A 24,370-nucleotide genomic window follows, 5' to 3' on the forward strand; every position below is an offset into this window, starting at 1 on the left:
TTTTACAGCTTAATTAAGGTTTGACTTTATTCTATGAGACTCCTTAACACTCTTTACGCCGTGTTTCTATTAATTTGGGTTAATCGTATGACCGCGGTGGCTGGCACGAAGTTTACCAACCCTTATTAACATAACTTAGTCAAACTTTCGTTTATAGCTTAATTTTTATCACTGCTGTGTCCCGTGGGGGTGTGGCTAAGCGAGGCGTTGTGAGCTGCTAGTACTAGCGTGCTTGATACCTGCTCCTTTTGATCTTTGTGATTTAGAGGGCATTCTCACCGGGATGTAGATGCTTGCATGTGTAAGTTTGTTAAGAACTAATAGAAAGGCTGGGACCAAACCTTTAATGCCAATGGGGTTAATTTAACCCATCTAGACATTTTCAGTGTCTTGCTTTATGAGTGTTTAAGCTACATTAACGTATTGGATAGGAATGGCGTTCATGTATTTTCATTATTGGGCTTGTGTCAGATTTAGTATTGATTTATTAATAAAATGGCTTTTAGATCTAGGGAGGAGCCTGTCTAGGGGGGTGGTGAATATCTAAGCAAAGGGTTAGTATTGTATGGAGGGAGGGGGGTTTGATCCTCTAAAAGATACAGGTTTTTGACCCCGGGGGGAATAGTGGAGTACTATGTCCTGTAACCATTAATTTAATTGCACATGTTGGTTGTGCTAGTCAAATAACAAATACATCCAGGCCCAGCTACAATTTATCTGACTGCGACGAGACCCTTTAGGGTCATAGGGGAGTCCGTGCAAGCCCCCCAAAAAAAATAAAAAAATACCAAATGTATGAAACCTCAGTTATGTTATGATCATGGGCTGATTAGTAATTAACCCATCGAGATGTCTTATTTAAGGGGAACGAGTGGGCGATTTTAAGTTAATATGGTCCTGAAGTAAGAACCAGATGTCTTATAAAGATCATTAAATAGCTACCCCCACGAGTAATGGGCCCGGTGCGAGAAGAGGGATCCCTGCCAAGCGGGTTGCTGGTTTCACGCGGCATGGTGATTAAGCTCGTGATCTAATGGAGCGGCCATAGGAATCATTTGATTTAAATTGACCTGAGGATGCATAAGAACATGTACTACTGTACTATTAATAAATATTATGTAATATGTAAAATTAATAAAATTTAATACGGGCTTTAACTGCTCGTGGTGAAGATAATTGAATGCACAATTATACATAGCATGTGTATGTATACATATTCACAGGGATAACACTGATTAACTGGTTATGGGGGAGTACATACATGCACGAAGTACATAACAATATGTAATGAGATAATTATTTTTTAATACGGACATAGTACTGTGGCTTTGCGGTTATTGTACAATATACATGTTTCAGGGAATAGTTTATATAGAATTTCAGCTTTGGGTGCTGATGGTGGAGTGTGATGCTTCTTCCTTGAGTCTTAGGGAGGTGTGGTTTGTCTCCTTCTTCGGTTTACAAAACCGAGGTATTTAATTATACTACAAAGACTCTTCATTTTATAAGTTTATTTTCGATAAGACTAGTTACTGGTATTAACACTAGAATTAAGAGGAAGTAAAGGATGGATGCGAGTTGGCCTACAATTACATAGGGGTGTTCTACGGGTTGGCCGCCGATCCACGTTAGGGTGAGTAGGTCTGCGACCAGTACTCAAAACAGGAATTGGCTAAAGGGTCGGAATATTATGCTTCGTTGTTTGGATGTGTGGAGTATTGGGATTAGAGCTAGGACTAGGATTGAGAGTAGTAGGGCTAAGACTCCGCCTAATTTGTTGGGGATTGATCGTAGGATTGCATATGCAAATAGGAAATATCACTCTGGTTTAATGTGTGCTGGGGTACTGAGTGGGTTTGCTGGGGTGTAGTTGTCTGGGTCTCCGAGTAAGTCGGGTGCAAATAGAGTTAATATTAGTAGGGTTAGGATTAGTAGTAGGGCGCCTAGAATGTCTTTAATTGTGTAGTAGGGGTGGAATGGAATTTTATCTATGTCAGATGGGATACCTGTGGGGTTGTTGGATCCTGTTTCGTGAAGGAAGATGAGGTGGACGATTGCTAATGCTATAATGATGAAGGGGAGAATGAAGTGGAAGGCAAAGAAGCGTGTTAGTGTTGCTTTATCCACAGAAAAACCGCCTCAGATTCATTCGACTAGGGTAGTACCAATGTATGGGATTGCTGATAGGAGGTTGGTGATGACGGTTGCGCCTCAGAATGATATTTGTCCTCAGGGCAGGACGTAGCCTACGAATGCAGTGGCTATGACCGTGAATAGTAGAATAACTCCAATATTTCATGTTTCTCGAAAAGCGTGGGAGCCGTAGTATAGACCTCGTCCCATGTGGGCGTAGAGGCAGATGAAGAATATGGAGGCTCCGTTTGCATGTAAGTACCGAATAACTCAGCCATAGTTTACGTCTCGGCAAATATGTGTGACTGATGAGAAGGCGGTTATTGTGTCTGGTGTATAGTGTATTGCTAGGAATAGGCCTGTTAGGATTTGTACAATTAAGCAGAGGCCGAGTAGGGAGCCGAAGTTTCATCATGAGGAGATGTTTGATGGGGTAGGGAGATCAATGAATGCATCGTTGATGATTTTTATTAGTGGGTGTGTTTTTCGGATGTTGGTCATTGGTGTTCTTGTAGTTGAATAACAACGATGATTTTTCATGTCATTGGTCATGGTTGAAGTCCATGTGAGAATAATGGTAACATACATTGTTTTTGTTTTAAGTATTATTTTTGTAATTAGTTTTGTGGGGGTTTCTTCAAAGCCTTCACCTATTTATGGAGGATTAGGATTGATTGTGGGTGGTGGTGCTGGATGTGGAGTTGTTTTAAGTTTTGGTGGTTCGTTTTTGGGGTTGATAGTATTTTTGATTTATTTGGGGGGAATGTTAGTTGTGTTTGGTTATACGACGGCTATGGCGACTGAACAGTATCCTGAGGTTTGGGTTTCTAATAAAGTTGTATTAGGAGCATTTATTTTAGGACTAGTGGTAGAATCTTTAATTGTGATTTATGCTTTGAAGAGTGGAGAGGTGAAGATTGTGTTTGAGTTTGATGGGTTAGGGGATTGGGTTATTTATGATACTGGGGGTTCTGGGGTTTTTAGTGAAGAAGTTACAGGGATTGCAGCGCTATATAGTTATGGTGTTTGGTTAGTGATTGTTACAGGTTGGTCTTTGTTTGTTAGTGTTGTAATTATTATGGAGATTACTCGGGGCAATTAAATAAGATTATGCTGAGAGTGATGGTGATGAGGAAAGATAAGAAGTAGAGTTTGATGAGGCCTTGTTGGTTGGAGGTTAGTGTAGAGGCTTTCAATTGGATAAGGGCTGTAGTTTTTGGTAAAGTAGTTTCTAGTCAGGTTAGGTCTAGTAGGGAGGTTGCTAGTTTTTGGCTTATTGATAGGTCAAGGTGAGGAGGTAGACGATGTATGATTGTGGGGAAGTATCCTAGCAGGGTGGAGAATTTAAAGGGGTTTGATGGGTGTGTATATTTTAGATTTTGTGTGTCAAGGTTAATTTCGAATGCGATAATGAAGCCTAGAGTTGTTATTGTGAGGGCGGTTAGTTTTAGATGTAGGGGTATGGTTATTAAGGGTGTGGTTACTGGGGGGATGCTGTTGGATAAGATGAAGCCAGCGAAGATGCTTCCGATGAGTAATCGTTTGATAGGGTTAATTAATAGTGGGTTATTTTCATTGATGGTTGTGGAGGGAGGGAAGCGAGGTTGTCCTAGTAGTGCGAAGAAGATAATGCGAGTGCTATAGACGGCTGTAAGGGAGGTGGCGGTTAAGGTTAGTAACAGGGCTCAGGCGTTGGTATAAGACGAAGTGGCGGCTTCAATAATGGGATCTTTGGAGTAGAATCCGGTGAGGAATGGTATTCCTGTTAATGCAAGGCATCCAATGATAAGGGCAGTTGTGGTGAATGGGAGGGCCTTAAATAGTCCTCCTATTTTTCGGATATCTTGCTCGTTGTTTAGGTTATGAATGATGGAGCCAGAACATAGGAATAATATGGCTTTAAAGAAGGCGTGTGTGCAAATATGTAGGAATGCTAGGTAAGGTTGGTTGAGGCCAATTGTTACTATTATTAGGCCTAGTTGGCTAGAGGTAGAGAAAGCAATGATTTTTTTGATGTCATTTTGGGTGAGGGCACAGATGGCTGTGAATAGGGTTGTGATAGCACCTAAGCAGAGAGTTACTGTTTGGATTAGCTTGTTATTTTCTATTAAGGGGTAGAAGCGGACTAGCAGGAAGATTCCTGCTACAACTATTGTGCTTGAGTGGAGTAGGGCTGAGACTGGGGTAGGACCTTCTATTGCTGATGGGAGTCAAGGGTGGAGTCCGAATTGGGCTGATTTTCCAGCTGCGGCTAGTACGAGTCCTATAAGAGGAAAATTTAGGGGGTTTTGATTGAGTATAAAGATTTGTTGTAGGTCTCATGTGTTTATGTTGGAGAGAAACCATGCTACTGATATAATGAATCTGACATCTCCGATGCGGTTATATAAAATTGCTTGAAGAGCAGCTGTGTTTGCATCTGCTTGCCCATACCATCATCCGATAAGCAGGAAAGATATGATTCCTACTCCTTCTCATCCAATAAAAAGTTGGAAGAGGTTGTTGGCTGTAACAAGGATTAGTATAGTGATAAGGAAGAGGAGTAAATACTTGAAGAATTGGTTGATATAAGGGTCGGAGTGTATATATCATATTGAGAATTCTATAATGAACCATGTTGACTCTGGCCTAGGGTCACCTTTGTCACCATGTGACCACCTGCCCGGAGACTATAAAATGTGGAGAGACACCCTCAGGCCCCTGAGAGAGTCTCAGTTGCAAATATTAATTGTAATCAATACTAGGTATATTAACTTTGTTAATGGTGTATTTTGTGATGTAGCATATTTTAAAAAAACATATAGTCAAATGTATCTTTTTTTCCATAGTTTCTAGGTTTTTTGACATGGCTAAAATTCTTCCTGACCAATAGGATATTCCTTTAATCTCTTACATTTTATTACAAAATGTTTAATTTTTACATTTATGTTGTGTTTCATCTAAAATTTATTTTTGAATAGTATGAGATAATAATCTTTATTTTCTCCTATTTAGAATGACAGTTGAGTCAACACATTTGATAAATCAGCCATTATGTTCCCACAAAATTAAAATATACCAGTGCCAAATATAAAATTTCAATTATGTATACACTGGAATCTATTGTTCTCCACTTGGTTTCACTCTTGGATTTTCTACTCTTATACCAAAAACAATTTTTTAAACATTCTGATGACTTTAAATTGTTTCATTATCTTACAAGGCCAGTCTTCTATTTTTCTTTGTTGTAATTATTTTGGCTATTCACAAGATTTTAATATTCAAATAGAATTCGAGCTCATTTTACACAACTAAAAACTGATTGTTGTGATCCCATTGGAAATTACACTAAATTTATAATATAATTCAGAGAGAATTGACAATTTCATCACATTAATCTTTCTGTCAAAAGCATGACGTCTCATTCAACTACTCAGATCTTATCTTACAGTATTAAGATTGAGTAGTTTCCTGTATATAGTGTAATACTTGGTTCCTTAGTCAATGTTTGCTTTTTTTGTCATTTCATTGTTACCATGGTTTTCTACTTCCATATTTTGCTAATTTATTCAAATGCTACAAATTGCTTTTTAAAATTTTTCCTTTGGGGACTTCTGCTTCCCACTATGAAAGATTAGCTTGTATTAGACCAACTTGCCACTTCCAAGAATAAGTATAAAATTTGTAAGAAATACCAAAATCAGCTCTTGGAAAGGTAATAGAGTACAATTAAGAAAACCACAGTTTTACAGGGCAAAGATCCTAGAGAGAAGACAAAAGCATTGACAAGAGTCCAATATTTTCTACCACTTTTCTTTCAAGGTATATGTTGATTAATAACAGTAGGAAATGTAGTAAACAAGCATAAATAAGCTCAGAACTTATGGTGGCCTCTTGGAACCAGGGGGTCAAATAACTGTAATTCAAGCCAACAAAGTGATCTAATATCTGGAGGATAAAGACCCTGTAGAAAAGGGAGCTGTAGGAAAATGAGCTTAACATTCTGTTATGCTTTTCTCCTTGAAGCCTTATTCATTTCTTCAAGTCATGGGACAAAGGCTAAGAAATTAAAGGAACACATATTTATAGTCTAAACTAGAGATCAGTAATCTATGACCCACAGGTTCAATTCAGCCCAATATCTGTTTTTATAAATAAAGTTTTATTGGAACAAAGACATATTCATTTGTTTATGTTTCTCTAATGGATGCTTTTGTGGCTCAGTAGCAGAACTGAGTAGTTATGACAGAGACTGTATGTTCTGAAAAGCCTAAAATATTTACTATTTTGCTGTTCACTTAAAATGTTTGCCAATCCCTGGTCTCATCCAAACAGTTTTAATTACAAGGGGAATTTTCTTGATACTAACGCTAGGAAAACAAGGATAGGAATAAACAAGGATTGCCCTAAACAAAAGCTAATAGGAAACTGGCTAAACTTCATAAAGACTAAAATAGTTTATCCTTACTTGGACCAGGAAAAGTTGCCCTTATTTCTAGCACATTCTAGAAGTAAAGTAAATAGATCAAAGAGGAAAATAGGATCTTGCAGAGCCCTCCACAATTTTTCAAACACACCACTGCCATTAAATAAATAATTTACAGGACTGTCAGGAGATGGGGTGAAAATGGCAGAAATTCAAGAGGGAAAAAAAAGTCCATATAAGACCATATAAGACAAACCCACAGCAAACATCATTTTCAATGGTGAAAAACTGAAAGCATTTCCTCTAAGATCAGGAACAAGACAAGACTCTCTCCCCTTTTACTCAACATCAATAGTTTTGGAAGTCCTAGCCACAGCAATCAGAGAAGAAAAAGAAATAAAAGGAATCCAAATTGGAAAAGAAGTAAAACTGTCACTGTTTGCAGGTGACATGATACTATACATAGAAAATCCTAAAGCTGCTATGAGAAAATTACTAGAGCTCATCAATGACTTTAGTAAAGTTGCAGTATACAAAATTGATACATAGAAATCTCCTGCATTCCTATACACTAACAACAAAATATCAGAAAGAAAAATTCAGGAAACAATCCCATTTACCATTGCATCCAAAAGAATAAAATCCCTAGGAATAAACCTACCTAAGGAGGCAAAAGGCCTGTACTCAAAAAACTATAAAACACTTATGAAAGAAATCATAGATGACACAAACAGATGGAGAGATATACCATGATTTTGGACTGGAAGAATCAATATTGTCAAAATGACTATACTACCCAAAGTAATCTATAGATTCAGTGCAATCCCTATCAAATTATCAATAGCATTTTTCAAAGAATTAGAACAAAACATTTTACAATTTGTATGGAAACACGAAGACCCCGAAAAGCCAAAGCAATCTTGAGAAAGAAAAACAGAACTGGAGGAATCAGGTTCCCTGACTTCAGACTATACTACAAAGCTACAGTAATCAAAACAATATGGTACTGGCACAAAAACAGGACAGAAACAGGATAGAAAGTCCAGACATAAACCCACACATCTATGGTCACCTAATCTATGACAAAGGAGGCAAGAATATACAATGGAGAAATGACAGTCTCTTCAGTACGTGGTGCTGGAAAAACTGGACAGCTACATGTAAAAGAATGAAATTAGAACACTCTCTAACACCATACACAAAAATAAACTCAAAAGGCACTAAAGATCTAGAAGTAAAACTGAATACTATACAACTCTTAGAGGAAAACATAGGCAGAACACTCTCTGACATATATCACAGTATCACAGTAAGATCTTTTTTGATCCACCTCCTAGAGTAAAGAAAACAAAAACAAAAATAAACAAATGGGGCCTAATTAAACGGAAAAGCTTTTGCATAGCAAAGAAAGCCATAAGCAAAATGAAAAGACAACCCACAGAATGGAAGAAAATATTTGCAAACAAAGTGACCAACAGGGATTAATCTCCAAAATATGTAAACAACTCATGCAGCTCAAAATCAAACAAACAACCCAATCAAAAAATGGGCAGAATATCTAAATAGACATTTCTCCAAAGAAGACATACAGATGGCCAATAGGCACATGAAAAGTGCTCAGTATCACTAATTATCAGAGCAATGCAAATCAAAACTACAATGACGTATCACCTCACACTGGTCAGAATGTCCATCATCAAAAAATCTACAAACAATAAATGCTGGAGAGGGTGTGGAGAAAAGGGAACCCTTTTGCACTGTTGGTGGGAATGTAAATTGGTACAGCCACTATGGAGAACAGTATGGAGGTTCCTTTAAAAATTAAAAAGAGAGCTACTATATGATTCAGCAATCCCATTCCTGGGCATATATCTGGAGAAAACCATAATTTGAAAAAATATATGTACCCTAATGTTCATTGCAGCACTATTTACAATAGCTGGGACATGGAAGAATGGATAAAGAAGATGTGGTACATATATATAATGGAATATTACTCAGCCATAAAAAAATAACAAAATAATGCCATTTGCAGTGACGTGGATGGACTTAGAGATTGTCATACTGAGTGAAGTAAGTCAGACAGAGAAAGACAAATATCATACGATATTGCTTATATGTGGAATCTAAAAAAATGGTACAAGTGAACCTATTTACAAAACAGAAATAGAGTCACAGATGTAGAAAACAAACTTATGGTTACCAAGGAGGAAAGGGGGCTAGGGATAAATTGGGAGATTGGGATTGACATATACAAACTACTACATATAAAATAGATAACTAATAAGGACCTACTGTATAGCACAGGGAACTCTACTCAATACTCTGTAATGACCGATATGGGAATAGACTCCAAAAAAGAGTGGATATATGTATATGTATAACTGATTCATATTGCTGTACAGCAGAAACTAACACAACATTGTAAATCAACTATACTCCAATAAAAATTAATTTAAAAAATAAAAATAAATTAAAAGAAGAGAAGAGGGAAAATACAGAAATTTGTACCAAAAACTAGAATCTATTAAAAAAAGAAAATCGGAGAAATTCTAAATTTGAGAACTGCAATAACTGAAATTAAACATTTAAAATGAGAAGGGACTTCCCTGGCAGTCCAGTGGTTAGGACTCTGCACCTTCACTGCCGTCGCCCCGTGTTCTATCCCTGGTAAAGGAACTAAGATCCTGCAAGCCGCAAGGTGTGGCCACAAAAATATGGGGTTAAAAGCAGAATAACAAACAGAAGAGAAGACCAGTGAAGTTGAAGCTGGTATAAAAATAAATCCAGGAAAATACAGAAAAGAACAAAAGAGCTAATGGTCTGTCATTCATATAATTGGATTTGCATTAGAGGAGGAGAGGAATAACAGGGCAGAACAATAACTGAAAAAATATTGGCTGTGGAACTTTTCAAATCGGATCAAAATCACAAATTTAAAATTCCTTTTTAAATTGAAATTGTGTTTAAGTTAAATTAAAACTGTTACTTTTGCTTAAAATATCTTCCTCCTAAGAGCAGTCTTCTTTGATTAAGTTGTTTCTTTTTGTCTGTTCTATCTGCTGGGGCTCCTTAGCAACTGCAAAATTTTCTCTGGCCTGCTCATAAAGACTTAGTCCAAACACTGGAGTGAGGTGACAGCGACCTGGGGAGCGGTGCAAAGCACTTTATTCCTGGTCTAAGAAGAGACAACAATCAAATTATCAGTTCCCTGCCACTCCAATTTTCAGTAGTACAGAGAACTCAGCATGCTAGGGTTGCTGTCTCACAGCACCTCCAGTGCAGAGGGACCAGCCAGTCTTCTCTGAAGCACTCCTGAAGGAAATATACAGCTTCTCCCCTTGTGGGGAATAGGATTCATGGTTATCTTCAGGTCAGGTTCTATCTGGAATCCATCTGGTCCTTTAGATCTTTACCCTAAACTCCCCTCCACTTTTCCCAAAGTGATATCAAGCCCGGGGGAAAATAGCCATACTCTCTCCTCTAGGACTCCCGTTAAGCCTGAGGCCTTGCTACCAGCCTCTAAGTCTCAGTTTAACTTGTGTATAGCATGGAAGAGATATAGCTGTTGGGTGGAAATTAGGATAATGACAGCAGGGCAGAAGTGCTCAAGCTGCCATCTCTTCCTATTTTCCTAATCTTGTCTCTTTCAAAATGTATTTAAATAATACTATTTCTTCAAAAAGACTTATTATTTCAGAAAATTCTTTTAAACAACTCTCTCTCTGAAGGAAATTTCATGCAACTGAAATAAAAGCCCAAAATATGCTCTTATTCTTACATGGCAGTAAATCAAACAGATCATTAGTGGAAACATCACTGTAATAACTTTTCTTTTCATATACCAAACAGTTTTGTGCAGAACATAATTTTACTAATAGTATCTCCTTTTATGTGTACTCCATAAAATCTATTGTAGAATCCACTCCAAAATAATTATGTGTTTATACATTTTAATTTCAATAGAAAGTTATAAAAATAGAATCATTTCTTCTGTTTAGGCATACATTTGTTGGTAGATTTTTCTCATTTAAAAAAAATTCCCCATGAGAAGATAAAACATGATGGCTATGAATTTCTGAGCCAACTGAGTCAGATAGGTATAACATTTAACATTGCATGGAAGATTTTACAGAGATATGTTCAATATTCTCTAAATTTAAAAAGCTCTTTTTCCCCCAATGATTATATCATAAATAGAAATAAATGAATTATTAAACCCTCAGAAGTCTAGAATTTTCCAAGTTCTAAATATATTGAATTAATAGGATGCAATTTCTTTTCTTGTTTTCTGGATTTCAAATGACAGTGCACCAGCAGCAAACAAAAGCTGAACCAAATTAACACTGAAAAACGAAGAAAAATGAAGCTGGCATCTTAGCCCAGGGGATCTTGCCAAAGGAAAGTAGTTTCTTTCTCCATTCCTAAACTCATTCCGTTTTCAGAGAATGAAATGGACTTCTTATTCCACACTAGTAAAAAGGAGACTGAATTCAAGAAATTCAAATGCTTGTGAGGAGACATGCTAAATATAAGCATCCATATTTACATAATAAATGTCATAAGTAGACCTCAGAGTACTACGATTAAAAGCTGTTATTCCTTTAGTTTATCAATACAAAATTTATATGCAATGCGGCAGGTGATTATCTGAGACAAACCCACATTTATGGGCAGTACTGTTAGTGGGAGTCCCAATATAGCTTATCCATGATTACTCAGCCATGAGGATGCACCTCATACACTTCCCACCACCCACTGAATTATGACCAGTTTCAATGTTAAAAGGACCTCTGAGAGATACTTCAATAACCTAATTATACAGATGAAGGAATGGAGGACCAAAGAGATTAAACAACATCTAGTCACCATTTAGTAGAGTTGGAGGAGATCCCAGGTTTCCAGATTTCTACTGACACAGATTTTTATGCCCATTTAGTAGTCAGATATCAACTAATTCAATAGAAATGAAATGTAGAAACAGTTGGAATTTTCTCATGTCTGAAATATCTCTATCTCTACCTCTATATCTACATATAAACTCATTCACTTTTAAGATATTCAGAGAAGACAATTATCCAACAAATCACCTGAAGGAGAAAGAGGGAAAAGCACCAGTGTGAACTTTTGGGGTATTTGAGAAAGGAGACATTTGCTGGGTGAAAATAATGAATTTGGTCTCTGACATGTTAGGTATTAGGTGTCAACAAAAGAGCATTTAGTTGAGTGCACTGTAAGGAGAAAAACAAATACACCTCAAGGTGTTAAAAGCAATGGATTTAACATGCCACAACGTCTTTTGAAAGAATTAACTCATTCCTCTACACAATACAAAATGAAAGCTGGAAATTTGTGAATAAACCTCAAAAGTAGTGACAGTATTATGACATTGATGGATGAAATGTAAGGTGGTTCTTAGGTAAGTTACTATTCATTAAGAAAAATGTATTTTTAAAAGTAGATTAAAGAAAATTTGTTATAAACAATCAACACACTAATACAATTTGAGTTTTATTAAATTCTAAATGGGATTCAACTTTGTAAGGGAGCTTGACATATGCAGTGACAAAGCAATGGACAATTATAGAAAAGATTATAAGCCATAAACTGGAATTTCCACAACTATTATGAAACACAGAAAGCAATTTTCCTATTAAATGACAGTAGATAGAGCTCTGAAAAGAAGTCTCTAAACAATTTATGATTTAAAAGCATTTGTCTTTCAGAAAACATAGTGAGTTAATTTTCTCATTTATGGGCAAAGAATGTTAAAATAGGGATGACATAATAACTTAATTCTTAGGCCATATAAATTCTTTAGCTTGAAATTTTATTTCCTTTGACCTAACATGATTTTAATTGATTTAAAACAAATACATTTCAGTGACATTTAGAAATTGATTTGTTTTTTAAGTTAATGTACAAATCTGCAAGTGATTATTTAAAAACTTTTTTTATTACTATTATAGATTCTATGAAAAATAAAGAGAAGTATTAGATACTATCCTTCCCCTTGTGAAGTTTACATTCTTATTGGGAAGACAGTATTTACCAAATCAGTAGTATATATTTACTGTATTTATTAAGTCACTGAAAGAGTTCCTAAGTAATGGACAAAATTGAAAAAAATAATCTAGGACCAGATTATTTAAAAATCACACAAATCAGACAGGAATTTAAATTTAATATGATAGACAACATAAAGATATTAGAGGATTTTTAGTAGAGAATTGAAATATTTTTCTCCTGTTATTGTCAAGATAAAATTAGTTTGGGGAAGAGTAAGCTAGCAGTAACATGCAGAAAGAATTTAAAAAGGGAAAAAATAGAGGTAAGGAGACTGTTAAGAAGCTGTTATTATGATCTAGTAACAAAAAAAATTAGTTCCTAATGAATGTCCTGGTTGTAAGAGTTAAGATTTGTATGTTAGTGATTCGTGATGATATAATTTACTGTTATATGAATTATAATATAATTTCATACATGTGAGATGGAGAATCAGTAGTCAAAGGTGACTCTAAAATTTTTTGCCTGGAGTATAATCTACAAAAATATTGAATCACTATGTTGCACACCTGAAGCTAATATAATATTGTCATCAAATACTCTTCAATAAAAATTTTTTTTGCCTGAAATACTGAAAGGATAGTGCCAAATGGACTTGGAAATTAAGAAGGAATATCTATGTTAATGAAAGCAATTTTAGGTTAAGAGTATGAGGAAATGGCTAATACTAACCATTACAGCATGAAGCAAAGATCACCTACTGTGAGGCATTTGGATGAATAAATTAGCAACTTGAGACACTTGTTTGACTCTTCCCAGAGAATGAAATCCTGCTGAGCATCCATTTACCATCACAGCAAGAAAATCAAGAACATGAAGAATGACAGACTATAAGAATTTTATATGGCTTGCATCTCACAAGGTACACCAGATAAGAAGTAAACGTGGAGCCACGATAAACATCACGTATAGTATCATTTTCACTCCATTACTGCACATTTTATAAGAACTCCAAAAATGTCTATCAATCTCCTCCCAGTTCTGCAAGTTGCTAGAGGGTCTTTTACTTGTGCTCCAAAATCTAGTCCTCTTAAGTGTGATTCATATGACAGCTATCATTTTCCCTATTTACTTCTAGTTTTCAAAATTATGAAGTCCTATGAAGTGAATCACTGAAATTCTTGCCAGTCTCTCTTGAAGGGGCTATTTTTGCTAATAGGTCTGCAGGTATTGAGAGCACTGCTACTTCTGTCAATGATTTTGTCAAGACTGCTAACAAGTAAGGTCTGAAAACTGGCACCAAAGGAGATGGACCTGGCTCCTGCTGTTTCTGAGGTTGTTGGCACCAACACCACTCATGCCTTGTCCTCTCTGTGTACCCTCCAGTTAGAATAACTTCCTTTTTAATTTTTGCTTTCTTATTTTTACTAGTGTATGAATTATAAACCCACAGATACAAGACTGGGGAGGAATCTCACTGTTTCGCCTTAAAATAAATTTCTCATAGGTTGGTAACAGAACCTTAGACCACATCGGTGGGCTTTAGCACTGTTCCTTCAAAGTTTCATAGGCTAAATTTATGGTAAAAGTAGATTATTCAAGCAGAAATAATGGAGCATAAATAAGAGAGATCAGAACTGGAGATGTAGATTCTAGAGTGAAAAACTGATGCTCTTTCCAAAGAATTGCATATGAAACTGGGGTGGAGGATGTTTCAAGAAATGAAGTCTGGAGAAACCGTCAGCAGCAATAACTGGAATGAGGGCCCAGTTGAGCTGTCAAGCATTTGGGAAATTGCCAGAGGTATACAACACGGTAAACATCAAATGGTACCAATAAACCAAATCGTAGAAATAAAGAAAAAAACTAAACATTCTGGAGGAGGAAATCTTTTCCCAGTTACAGAAAATCTCTTCTTCCAACCATATAATTTCATCCCCAGCTACTAGTAATATTCTAAATCTCTAGTAAAAGTGGATCCTGATAATAGGGAGGGAAGTAAGGTATAGAAAATACAAACTGGACAGAGTGATTGCTAGAGCATGATAGAGAAAATATTTTGATGGTGAGAGAGATTGATGGAACAAGGCTGGTTTTAAAACAACAAGTCCATGTAATTTTCTTTTATAAGCAATGATTTTAGACATGACTGAAGAATTTATAATTTTAATGTGCTTTGTTGAGCCTAATATATATCTCACTCAATCTTTACTACCAATACTCTAAGACACAATTCCAGAAGAAATGATATTCCAGTCAGAATCATGGTTGATAAGCATAAAGAATGAGGTATGGCTGCTCTTAAGTGTTCACATTCAAAAGCTATCCTATGTCATTCAGGTAAAAGCAGAAGAAAAATTTGTTCCTGCTTATAGTAGCTTTCCCAAAGTCTCTAATGATTCCTAATCCCATGCCGTTATCAATTAAGGTAATAACATTATGAGCTCTAGGAACCCCTAATGTCATAACTGCAAAAGGGAAAAAGCTCAGAAAATAAAGGAAAAGTTTAAATCCACAAGTTCAACTATTTGAATTGATAGGGGATAAAAATCCTAATTCTGGAAATTTCAGATTGATTAATGTCAAATCAAAATTGTTTGAAAGGTGCCCACAAGCAGTTGGAACAGATTTGAGCTTCCGCTGGGGCTGTGTAATCCACTTCCTGGGTGCCAAGGGGCTGCTGGGCTGGGGTCAAGGTGGGCAGCAGTCCTCGGAGAAAGCGGCGCAGAGGTGCTTCTGCCAGATAGCACCACTGGGGACAAAACTGAGAATTGGGAAGAAGTACAGAGATTTCATATGAGAAAATCTTTGGATTTTCAAGACATACCACACATTATATCATCATCATCATCACCGTCATCATGGTTATTATTTACTGTGGATGAATCCAGTGAAGTATAAAAGAAAAGATACCCAGGATCCTCAGCGGAGAGTCTTTCAGTCAAGAGCAGGAAAGAACGTCTGCCAGTTCAGCAGTAGCATGATTTCATATCACTTTCATGGCGTGTGGCTGACAGGGTCTTGGTGGTCTGGCCGGGTGTCAGGCCTGAGCCTCTGAGATGGGAGAGCCGAGTTCAGGACACTGGTCCACCAGAGACATCCCAGCCCCACATGAAATCAATCGGCATGAGCACTCCCAGAAATCTCCGTTTCAATGCTAAAACCCAGCTCCATTCAATGACCAGCAAGCTCCAGTGGTGGACACCCCATGCCAAACAACTAGCAAGATAGGAACACAGCCCCACCTTTTAGGCAGAGAGGCTACCTAAAATCATAATAAGTATACAGATACCCGAAAACACGCCACCGGATGGGGTACTGCCCACCAGAAAGACAAGATCCAGCCTCATCCACCAGGATACAGGCACCAGTCCCCTCTGAACAACCCACTGAACCAACCTTAGCCACTGGGGGCAGACACCAAAAACAACGGGAGCCACAAACCTGCAGCCTTCAAAAAGGAGACCCCAAACAAAGTAAGCTAAGCAAAATGAGAAGACACAGAAATACACAGCAGATGAAGGAGCAAGGTAAAAATCCACCAGACCAAAGAAAAATGAAGAGGAAAAAGGCAGTCTACCTGAAAAAGAATTCAGAGTAATGATAGTAAACATGATCCAAAATCTTGGAAATACAATGGAGAAAATACAAGAAACGTTTAACAGGGACTTAGAAGAACTAAACAGCAAACACACAATGATGAACAACACAATAAATGAAATTAAAAATTCTCTAGAAGGAATCAATAGCAGAGTAACTGAGGCAGAAGAATGGAAAAGTGACCTGGAAGATAAAATAGTGGAAATAACTACCACAGAGCAGCATAAAGAAAAAGAATGAAAAGAAGTGAGGACAGTCTCTGAGACCTCTGGGACAACATTAAACGCACGAACATTCAAATTATAGGGGTATCAGAAGAAGAGAAAAAGAAAGGGACAGACAAAATATTTGAAGAAATTATAGTTGAAAACTTCCCTAATATGGGAAAGGAAATAGTCAATCAAGTCCAGGAAGTGCAGAGAGTCCCATACAGGAAAAACCCAAGGAGAAACATGCCAAGACACATATTAATCAAACTATCAAAAATTAAACACAAAGAAAAAATATTGAAATCAGCAAGGGAAAGGCAACAAATAACACACAAGGGAATCCCCATAAGGTTAACAGCTGATCTTTCAGCAGAAACTCTGCAAGCCAGAAGGGAGTGGCAGGACATATTTAAAGTGATGAAAGGGAAAAACCTACAACCAAGATTATTCTACCCAGCAAGGATCTCATTCAGATTCAGCAGAGAAATTAAAACCTTTACAGACAAGCAAAAGCTAAGAGAATTCAGCACCACCAAACCAGCTTTACAACAAATGCTAAAGGAACTTCTCCGGGCAGGAAACAAAAGAGAAGGAAAAGACCTACAATAACAAACCCAAAACAATTGAGAAAATGGTAATAGGAACATACATATTGATAATTACCTGAAATGTAAATGGATTAAATGTTCCAACCAAAGGACACAGACTGGCTGAAAGGATACAAAAACAAGACCTGTAGATATGCTGCCTACAAGGGACCCACTTCAGACCTAGGGAAACATCCAGACTGAGGTGAGGTGATGGAAAAAGATATTCCATGCAAATGGAAATCAAAAGAAAGCTGGAGTAGCAATTCTCATATCAGACAAAATAGACTTAAAATAAACACTATTACAAGAGTAAAGAAGGACACTACACAATGAGCAAGGGATCAATCCAAGAAAAAGATATAACAATTGTAAATATTTATGCACCCAACATAAGAGCACCGCAGTATATAAGGAAAATGCTAACAGCGATAAAAGGGGCAATCGACAGTAACACAATCATAGTAGGGGACTTTAACACCCCACTTTCACCAATGGACAGATCATCGAAAATGAAAATAAATAAGGAAACACAAGTTTTAAATGACACATTAAACAAATGGACTTAATTGATATTTATAGGACATTCCATCCAAAAACAACAGAATGCACTTTCTTCTCAAGTGCTCATGGAACACTTTCCAGGATAGATCATATCTTGGGTCACAAATCAAGCCTTGGCAAATTCTAGAAAATTGAAATCGTGTCAAGTATCTTTTCTGACCACAATGCTATAAGACTAGATATCAATTACAGTAAAAAAAAAACTGTAAAAAATACAAACACATGGAGGCTAAACAATACACTACTAAATATCCAGGAGATCACTGAAGAAATCAAAGAGAATATCAAAAAATACCACGGAACAAATGACAATGAAAACATCATGATCCAAAACCTATGGGATGCAGCAAAAACTGTTCTAAGAGGGATGTTTATAGCAACACAATCCTAACTCAAGAAACAAGAAACATCTCAAATTAACAACCTAACCTTACAACTAAAGCAATTAGAGAAAGAACAAAAAACAAAGTTAGCAGAAGGAAAGAAATCATAAAGATCAGATCAGAAATAAATGAAAAAGAAATGATGGAAACGACAGCAAAGGTCCATAAAACTAAAAGCTGGTTCTTTGAGAAGATAAACAAGATTGATAAACCATTAGCCAGACTCATCAGGAAAAACAGGGAGAAGACTCAAAACAATAGAATTAGAAATGAAAAAGGGGAAGTAACAACTGACACTGCCGAAATACAAAGGATCATGAGAGATTACTACAAGCAGGGACATGCCCATAAAATGGACAACATGGAAGAAATGGACAAATTCTTAGAAAAGCACAACCTTCCAAGACTGAACCAGGAGAAATAGAAACTATAAACAGACCAATCACAAGCACTGAAATTGAAACTGTGATTAAAAATCTTCCAACAAACAAAAGCCCAGGACCAGATGGCTTCACAGGAGAATTCTATCAAACATTTAGAGAAGAGCTAATACCTATCCTTCTCAAACTCTTCCAAAATATAGCAGAGGGAGGAACATTCCCAAACTCATTCTACGAGGCCACCATCATCCTGATACTAAAACCCGACAAAGATTTTACAAAAAAAGAAAACTACAGGCCAATATCGCTGATGAACATAGATGCAAAAATCCTCAACCAAATACTAGCTAACAGAATACAACAGCATGTTAAAAGGATCATACACCATGGTCAAGTGGGGTTTATCCCAGGAATGCAAGGATTCTTCAATATACACACACGAATCAATGTGATACACCATATTAACAAATTGAAGGAGAAAACCATATGATCATCTCAATAGATACAGAAAAAGCTTTCAACGAAATTCAACACCGATTTGTGATAAAAACCCTCCAGAAAGGAGGCATAGAGAGAACTTACCTCAACATAATAAAGGCCATATATGACAAACGCACAGCCAACATCATCCTCAATGGTGAAAAACTGAAAGCATTTCTGCTAAGATCAGGAACAAGACAAGGTTGCCCAATCTAACCACTATTATTCAACATAGTTTTGTAAGTTTTAGCCACAGCAATCAGAGACAAAAAGAAATAAAAGGAATCCAAATCGGAAAAGAAGAAGTAAAACTGTCACTGTTTGCAGATGACATGACACTATACATAGAGAATCCTAAAGACGCTACCGGAAAACTACAAGAGCTAATCAATGAATTTGGTAAAGTAGCAGGATACAAAGTTAATGCACAGAAATCTCTTGCATTCCTATACACGAATGATGAAAAGTCTGAAAGAGAAATTAAGGAAACACTCCTGTTTACCATTGCAACAAAAAGAATAAAATAGCTAGGAATAAACTTACCTAAGGAGACAAAAGACCTGTATGCAGAAAATTATAAGACACTGTTGAAAGAAATTAAAGATGATACAAATAGATGGAGAGATATACCATGTTCTTGGATTGGAAGCATCAACATTGTGAAAATGACTCTACTACCCAAAGCAATCTACAGATTCAATGCAATCCCTATCAAATTACCACTGGCATTTTTCAAAGAAGTAGAACAAAAAATTTCACAATTTGTATGGAAACACAAAAGACCCCGAACAGCCAAAGCAATCTTGAGAACGAAAAAATGGAGCTGGAGGAATCAGGCTCCCTGACTTCAGACTATATTACAAAGCTACAGTAATCAAGACAGTTTGGTACTGGCACAAAAACAGAAACATAGATCAATGGAACAGGATAGAAAGCCCAGAGATAATTCACTCCCTGACACCATACAGAAAAATAAACTCAAAATGGATTAAAGACCTAAGTGTAAGGCCAGACACTATCAAACTCTTAGAGGAAAACATAGGCAGAACACTCTATGACATAAATCACAGCAAGATCCTTTTTGACCCAGCTCCTAGAGAAATGGAAATAAAAACACAAATAAACAAATGGGACCTAATGAAACTTAAAAGCTTTTGCACAGCAAAGGAAACCATAAACAAGACCAAAAGACAACCCTCAGAATGGGAGAAAATACTTGCAAGTGAAGCAACTGACAAAGGATTAATCTCTAAAATATACAAGCAGCTCATGAAGCTTAATATCAAAAAACAAACAACCCAATCCAAAAATGGGCAGAAGACCTAAACAGACATTTCTCCAAAGAAGATATACAGATTACCAACAAACACATGAAAAGGTGCTCAACATAACTAATCATTAGAGAAATGCAAATCAAAACTACAATAAGATGTCACCTCACATCGGACAGAATGGCCATCATCAAAACATCTACAAACAATAAATGCTGGAGAGTGTGTGGAGAAAAGGGAACCCTCTTGCACTGTTGGTGGGAATGTAAACTGATACAGCCACTATGGAGAACAGTATGGAGGTTCTTTAAAAAACTAAAAATAGAACTACCATATGACCCAGCAATCCCACTACTGGGCATATACCCTGAGAAAACCATAATTCAAAAAGAGTCATGTACCACAATGTTCATTGCAGCACTATTTACAATAGCCAGGACATTGAAGCAACCTAAGTGTCCATCGACAGATGAATGGATAAAGAAGATGTGGCACATATATTCAGTGGAATGTTACTCAGCCATAAAAAGAAACGAAATTGAGTTATTCGTAATGAGGTGGCTGGACCTAGAGTGTGTCATACAGAGTCAAGTAAGTCAGTGAAGATAAAAACAAATACCATATGCTAACACATATATATGGAATCTAAAAAAAAAAAAGGTTCTGAAGAATCTAGGGGCAAGACAGGAATAAAGACGCAGACGTAGAGAATGGACTTGAGGACACAGGGAGGGGGAAGGGTAAGCTGGGAGGAAGTGAGAGAGTGGCATGGACATATATACACTACCAAATGTAAAATACATAGCTAGTGGGAAGCAGCTGCATAGCACAGGGAGATCAGCCTGGTGCTTTGTGACCACCTAAAGGGGAGGGATAGGTAGAGTGGGAGGGAGATGCAAGAGGGAGGAGTTATGGGGATATATGTTTATGTATAGCTGATTCACTTTGTTATACAGCAGAGACTAACACACCATTGTAAAGCAATTATACTCCAATGAAGACATTTTAAAAAAAGAAAAAAATATTACTATAGTTAATGTTTTTCAAGTAAAAAAAAATTGAAGAATTAAGTCCTCAAAAATTCAAGTCTTCATAATTGTTCTATCAAATATATGTACAATCTACCTAAAAATATAAACCACTTTACTTTGTGATATTATCTTAACACTGATATGTATATAAACACTGTTAAATTTTATACTTGTCTATTTATAAGGAGTTATTTTAAGAAGTTGTGTCAGAGGATATAGTATCTGAATCCAACCTTCATTTTCTACCTATTCTTTCTTCCCTTTCTCAAGGCCAATCTTTCAGAGAAGAGAAAGGTTGATATAAATGGATACATAGGATTTCTTTTATATGTTTCTGGGTCTTTCTTTAACTCTTCAATATCCCTAGAACTCTTAGCACTGTAAATATAAAGATGTTTTTAAAATACCAGATCTGGAAGGACCTGTTTTCATCCAAATAGCATATATGGAATGGCTGTTGTACTATATGTAGGCACTATAGCTAGGTATTATATTTTGCTTTTAATTTTGATCATTTACATTTATCTGTTATTTCCTTCTCTAAACAAGAAAGATGACAGATTTCCATGACAGTAATAGTTATATGTTACCTATGTTACTTAAAGGAAAACTTTCTCTAAATCCAATGAATAAATTCAGATTTATTTTCTGCGTTAAATGTTTACCATCTTTTCCTTCATGAACCATTGAGAGTTCTATATTCAGGTGCAGTAATTTAGCCTGCTGCTCAGCTCAAGAGCTATGGTAATGCTAGGATTTTTACTTTTCATTGCACCTCTGGTGTTGGTTCATTTCTCATCTTCCTACACGCCCCATAGAGCTGATCTGAGTGCAGAAAACCCTTTGAAGTCACTTGTGCTCTGATGAGGCCTGAAGGACATGCAGAGTAAGAAACATGGCCATGCTTGCAAAAGAGGTGAAAATTCAATCAGCTTTACTAATGTGTTTCTTATGCCTCAAGGCATATCTATTTGTGTATATATGTGTATCTGCAATAAAAACAGAGCAAAGCAAATTTTAATTTTTCAAAAACAAAACACTTACATGGATATGCCTACTATATTTAAACCGAATTATTTCACATATGGAAAAATAGATTAAGTAAATTAGTGAAAGAAGTGCTTTCAAAGGCTCATATAGAAAGTATTTACTTGTGCCATAACATCTATGCCAATATTTAATATATGTATTACTTTTAAGATACATTTTGAAGCAAAAACACAGTTAATGGTTCTGATACTCTGATATCCAACTACATAGGCCCATATTTTAAAATCACATCAAACATAACCCCTATTTTTCAGCATAAGCATTTTCCAATGTAAATTTGCAGTAAATGAGTGTGTAGTTCTGGGGTTAGGACTGCAAACCCCATTTCTGCTTTGCAAGCCTGCATTGCCAGTTAGGCTTTGTCAATAGGGGGAGTTATAGGGAGACTGCAGGGCTGGAGGCTGTTTGCTTCTTTTGAGCTTGCAGTCTACTTCCTGTTCCTGCCTGCTTCACCCCAGCCCAGCATTTTTATATCTGTCAGACAGTTTGTTCTAGTGGTTCCAGCAATTGAATCTACTTTGCATTTTTCTCACCATCACAGGCCCATCACTGGACCTTAGAGACAATAGCACCTACTGGTCAATGCTCCCTCCTCAGATATCTGGTTTTCAACTTCATGGGGTCCCTTCCCCAAGCTACAAAATTATAATTTCAATCACTTCCCTTTGAATACCCAGCTCTAAGGATGGTAGTTGCTACCTGCGATTGCTATCTCTGTGATATCTTAAATAAAACAATTTTATATTCAATTCTCTCATGTTAAAATGTCTTAGTTTTGTTTTCTGACTTGACTCAGAATGGAACACACATTTAGCTTAATCCACACTTATTTAGGGATTTTATAAAGGTGACCATGTATTTTGAATCTAAAGAACACTTCTGAGTGCAAACAGCTGTCCCAGACAAACCAGACATATGGTCATCTTATATATGTCACTAAATGTAATCCTAACTGAAGTTCCGGGGGCAATGAAACTCTTAACATGGCTATAAACAGAGGTACTAATGTTGCAAGAATTATTGACACACTACTGATCTTTCTAAAGTGCACATCTGATTATATCTCTCCTCTGCTTAAAACCATTCGATGGTTGTCCGGTTATACCAAAGTCCAGACTTAAATATTGGTTTCTCTGAGAAACCCCAAAGAGTGGGTGAGGTGTTTTTTGAATGAATACTCCTAAAACCCTTACTACCTTACTGATATTATAAGGTGCAAAATAACAATAGAGTTACTTTTTGCTTGTACGTGTCTCCTATTTGATTATAAATTCTATGAAATCAGAGTCTATGTTGTGTTAAGCATTGCTAGTGATAAACACATTGTCTAATACACAGGGATAATCTCAATAAATGTGTACTTACTTTCTACTATATGTACACTCAAAGAAATGAGTCATGGCAGTGCTAGAAAGAGTGTTCCATTGCACTGGGTCAGCGCCTCAGTTTTCTGGATTGTTCACTCTGAATTTTTTTTTTTTTTAAAGGGGTAGTTTTTGTTTGTTTGTTTGTTTTAATTTTATTTATTTATTTATGGCTGTGTTGGGTCTTCGTTTCTGTGCGAGGGCTTTCTCTACTTGCGGCAAGTGGGGGCCACTCTTCATCGCGGTGCGTGGGCCTCTCACTATCGTGGCCTCTCTTGTTGCGGAGCACAGGCTCCAGATGCGCAGGCTCAGCAATTGTGGCTCACGGGCCTAGTTGCTGCGCGGCATGTGGGATCTTCCCAGACCAGGGCTCGAACCCATGTCCCCTGCATTGGCAGGCAGATTCTCAACCACTGCGCCACCAGGGAAGCCCTCACTCTGCATTTTTAAGCAAGACACTTGAGAAGAAAGGGGGTTTTATAGGGTTGGCCAAAAAGTTCGTTCGGGTTTTTCCTGAACTTTGTCATCAGGGAAAGCAGGTTTACTCTCATTGGAGCAGCAGAGAGATCTAAATAAAAGAAATATGTAATCCCTGCATAAATAATTTAGGGCTGTTGTCCCACAGGCATCTCCCTGTGGTACCCACACTCATACAGCTGGCACATTGACATACTGCTATGTTACTTTTGCAAACATTCAATTATAATATTTTTTAAAATACTCTTTAAAAAGACCTTTTATGTCATAATAAGGGAGTTATTTTTTCTAGCTTAGAGTGTCTTGGTTGAAAATGCTTATGAACTATATAAAGTAGGGGACATTTTCTAACAGTGTCTCTAGGATTTGGAGGCCAAAGATTTTTTAAATATTTGGATCAGGATAGAATCAAAAGCATATCAAACATGCT

General features: G+C 36.7%; 2 protein-coding genes across 3 annotated transcripts in view; one reads left to right on the top strand and one right to left on the bottom strand.

Moving 5' to 3' along the window:
- The window catches only part of LOC118892844, a 621,373-nt gene that overhangs the window by 472,403 nt on the left and 124,600 nt on the right, over positions 1-24,370 (bottom strand). The window lies entirely within an intron of this gene.
- On the top strand, positions 429-3,917 carry LOC118892845 (NADH-ubiquinone oxidoreductase chain 6). The gene has a single exon (XM_036847839.1). The coding sequence runs from the start codon at positions 2,672-2,674 to the stop codon at positions 3,233-3,235; it is 564 nt and encodes a 187-aa protein (XP_036703734.1). The 5' UTR covers positions 429-2,671; the 3' UTR covers positions 3,236-3,917.

Source organism: Balaenoptera musculus, chromosome 3 (genome assembly GCF_009873245.2).
Source record: "Balaenoptera musculus isolate JJ_BM4_2016_0621 chromosome 3, mBalMus1.pri.v3, whole genome shotgun sequence".
Taxonomy (NCBI): domain Eukaryota; kingdom Metazoa; phylum Chordata; class Mammalia; order Artiodactyla; family Balaenopteridae; genus Balaenoptera; species Balaenoptera musculus.